Source organism: Etheostoma spectabile, chromosome 7 (assembly GCF_008692095.1).
Source record: "Etheostoma spectabile isolate EspeVRDwgs_2016 chromosome 7, UIUC_Espe_1.0, whole genome shotgun sequence".
Classification (NCBI taxonomy): domain Eukaryota; kingdom Metazoa; phylum Chordata; class Actinopteri; order Perciformes; family Percidae; genus Etheostoma; species Etheostoma spectabile.
The window spans coordinates 12575652-12579608 of record NC_045739.1 but is presented as its reverse complement, the minus strand read 5'-3'; the positions used below and the strand labels follow the sequence as shown (position 1 = coordinate 12579608).

The window sequence follows — 3957 nt, the reverse complement described above, 5'->3', positions numbered from 1 at the left end:
CCCCCCAAAAAAAACCCAAAACACATTAAGGCTGACTGCACCCGGCTAAAAAAAAAAAATGAACGATGCACATATACAAGAATGTCTAAAATAGCTCAACTTCTGTCTGTCTGCAGGACTTCTCTTCCAGGCAAAAGAAGAGAGAAGTGGCTCAGAAAGCAGAAGTAGTCTCAGAGCCCATAAACACACCTGGGCACCAGTTTTGGGCGGACCTCGGAAACGTGTTACCCATAGCCGCTGCATTGCTTCAAAACAAGATAGGCTGAGGCCACAGCAGCAGTAAAAAGAGGAATTTGTTGTTGTTCACTTTACTTGTCAGTGTAGAGGGTGTGTGTATCTCAGTGTAGTACTACTGCTGCTGTTGTTGTTGTTGTTGTTGTTTCATGCATAAAACAGGATTAAGTTAAAATAAATAAATGGCAAGAGCATGGTAAAACCTTATATTCTGTGTACCTCTATTGGTATATCAGTAATGTTACTAATAGTGGCATTAAGTAGAATAGTCCTTTATAAAAAATGTATGACTGTAATTGGGTGGGCAACTAATAGTAATCTTTTATTGTTGATTAATCTGTCGATTATTTTCTATAATACTTCTTAATCTTCAATTATTTCATGATCAAAATATTTGCACAGTATTTGCCTCTGCTGTAACCTGTCCCCAGTAAAGGCCTTAAAGATGAAAGTACATAAAAAAGTAAATGGCTCAATGGTGGGGAGAGCTGTAAGTATACATGCCCCCGGTGAAGATGAATTTAGAATTCCTTGAAAATGTCTGTCAATTCCTTCTTCCTTCCTTGGAGTGATGTGCAGATAAAAGAGCTGAACCGGATGAAATGTTAACCGCAGCCTTTGCCACTGAACACACTTGCACAACCAGACGTAGCAGCAAAACACACCCACACAACACACACTGACTACATGCACTACACAATAGAGAGGAAACCGATCTGTTTGTGCTTGCTAACAAATTCACACCCACCAGCCCAAAACATCTGCCTGAGCCATCACAAGTTGTACACTAAGGCCCAGAAACGGCACGAGTTTTTGACAAACTCACCGCTTTCTTGTTCTTCTTTTTAGTGCCACGGGGTTTCTTGGTTTTCTCAATGACAGCGTAGAGCGCAAAGCACAGGCGGCTCATGCGAGGCAGGTCAGACACATTTATGTCAAACTCCAGCTTTTGATCCCACAGCGGCTCAGAGCACACTGTCACCTCCGAGGTTGTCACCACCTTACAGAGGAGTTCGCTGCCATGGAACAGACCGGCCTGCACCACAAGCTGGAGGGGATACACACATACACAGTAGTGATTAGATGGAGGCATGACATGTGGTTTGTATGCTGAAGAGTTTGTGTGAGGGAGATTGTTTGTGGAAGATTTACAGACTTCACGAGATGATTCAGAGTTTCCTGTGTCACTCGGGCTATGAGTCACTAAGAATCTACACATTCATAACATAAGCAGGTTGCGACACATTTCAGTGCTATGCAAAGCCTGGCCCAAAATGATAAACAACCAAAACACATTTAATATTGTACTGCCTTTAAGCTCCTGCCTTTTGTCAAATCAAGATGGTCTGAATCTATATTTTCAAAATACGTGAGTGGTTATTCTCCCCCAGGATGTGTTTTCAAACCTCTGGCTGCCAACTGCAGACGTGACTGATAATTTATGTGACAGGACAAATTTGCCATGAGTCATGATGTGCTCTAAGCCAGCAGCCGGAAGTGCACTTACACTTAATAACCCATTTAAACAGTAACATAGTTAGTTATGAAACTCAATCACAAACACAGACACACACATTAACAGAGTCCCCTACAGTACTTGTCTTCTCACTGTATTTCTTGTTTGTCCATTTGGTAAAAATAAACAAATAATAGAAATAAGAGCATATGGAGTATTACTGGATATTTCACATGCTCCTTTACATGGAAACATCCTTTGACAAACATTTAACCAAATACTGACACTTGGGTCAAGGGCCTGTCTGCAATAGTAACACAATGCGTGCATTGCCTTGAAAAAAGAAGTGCACTGAAAGCGAGAGAAGGAGAGAGAGCATGCAGTCTGTCTTTTTCTTAGAATCTAGGCCTCAGAATGAGATGTAAAAAGCAGATAGGCCCTACCCACTTCCTGTTTTGAAGTTTCAACCAACCGCCTTGATGAATTATGGGAAACGTGTGGTCTAGACCATGTGACCCCCCTGTCATTTACATGTCAAACCCGCTATTTCTACAACTGAAATTGAGATATTGGTAAACAAGTGAATGCCACATTTCATTGAGCATCAAACCCACGCAAAACCACACCAACCTTCATTCCTTCGTCTGCATTGACTCGGCTGCCCTGCAGCAGGTGAATGTAGAAAGGCTCATTGATGGACCACAGAGACGAGGTGTTCTGCTGTAGGAAGAAGTCACAAGAGAGAAAATTGTTTTTTCCCTCCATTTTTTAAACTAAAACTTCATTAATAGCATTCACCAAAGTCTAAAGTCACAAACCTGTTGCTACAATTTCTTGTTTGGCAACACATCAACAGATACATACACAAAAATGTACACTTTAAAGGAAAAAAACAACAACAACAGTTAAACAGCCCTTAGGAATTGTGTTTTTTACCAATTAAAGGGGCTACCAGAGGTGGTTTGGTATCTTCAGTCAAAATAAACTTGACCCTCCCTTTGACAGCAATACATTCTTTTATGACCCTCCAATATGATTGGGAAAAGAGGTACAACCCTCCCGAATAGATTATTGATGCCTTCTGTACTTTTATACACTTTTTAAAGACATACATATAACCATTATTTACTTACAACTATAACACAGATGACTTAACCTGTGCTTTCTCATCTTACACATCACAGTCCACTGTTATGGTGGCCATTTCAGTAGATTTACTCACCAACATTGTTGTGGAAACACAATAAGCACGGAAACTAAATGCACACTTGCATACTGCATATTTGCATACTCATTACTCAGATACTAAGTTACTCCTCTAGTAAACTAGTATTCACATGTAATGAAACAATAAAACATTGAGACCATTCAACAAACCAATACCATATTGACAGCTGGCCCGCCCAATCACTCAAACAATAGTAGAACTTTTCCCGCTTCAGTCCCCCTACAGGTTGTCTTATTGGAACTACAACTGGAAACTTTATACATTGCTTGTCTGCTATTTCATTACTAAAGTCATTCTGAGAGTTTTTTATGCGAGAAATCAACTACGTAGGGCTAAATATGGGCCGTTTAATGAAAATTGATGGCTATTGCAAATTTGGTCCGACTGTGTCGGATTTCAGAAGCTCCACAGTCTGACGCGACAGCCGGCCGGTGCCTGCCGGGGTCGCTGGCATGCCGGTCAGCCAGACTACCGTCACAGATCCTGCTGTGAGCTGGCTGGACCTCACTGGCGCACGCCCTTTGAAAAAAAAAGTAGTCATGTCGCTGTCATGGTGCGATTTTTGTTGGGTCAGACCCACCTGCTAACGGTGGGGGGCAGAGACTGAAATCTACATGGAGAAGCATTTACCAAACAAGCTACTTTGAAATTTTAGTGTTTTCATGAAAACAAAAGCTGCCCCCCTAGACAAAAAAAAACGTTGGGTGACCCTCCACTCAACAAAGAATACAATGACATGACCCTTCCCTATTTTCCTCCTGTGGTCCATTCCATAAATACCAAACGGCCCCTTAAAGTACCTCGAAAAACATGTTATTTTGTTGTTCTTTATCGCTCTTATTTCTAGTTTAGTCTAATAGTTTTTACCAGTGCAGTAAGTGGATTATATGTTTCTATATGTTAAACTACAGTAAATGCAAGCAAAGGTGTAAAGTGTAAATTATCAACATTGTGTTGCACAGCAAGTTTCAAGCGTGCCAAAGTCCGCAGTCTGGTTTAGGAACATGATGAGGAGAGAGAGAGAGAGAGAGAGAGAGAG

General features: G+C 41.2%; 1 protein-coding gene across 2 annotated transcripts in view; it reads right to left on the bottom strand.

Annotated features, from left to right (window-relative positions):
* Positions 1 to 3957, bottom strand: part of pik3cd (phosphatidylinositol-4,5-bisphosphate 3-kinase, catalytic subunit delta) — a 17120-nt gene that overhangs the window by 7896 nt on the left and 5267 nt on the right. The window contains exons 7-8 of one of the 2 annotated variants that reach the window (XM_032520895.1): positions 2321 to 2407; positions 1061 to 1282 (exon numbers count right to left, since the gene is read on the bottom strand). In XM_032520895.1, the coding sequence (XP_032376786.1) occupies positions 1061 to 1282; positions 2321 to 2407 (309 nt within the window). Of the gene's footprint in view, positions 1 to 1060; positions 1283 to 2320; positions 2411 to 3957 lie in introns of both variants that reach the window. The other variant, XM_032520894.1, reaches the window with a different exon arrangement.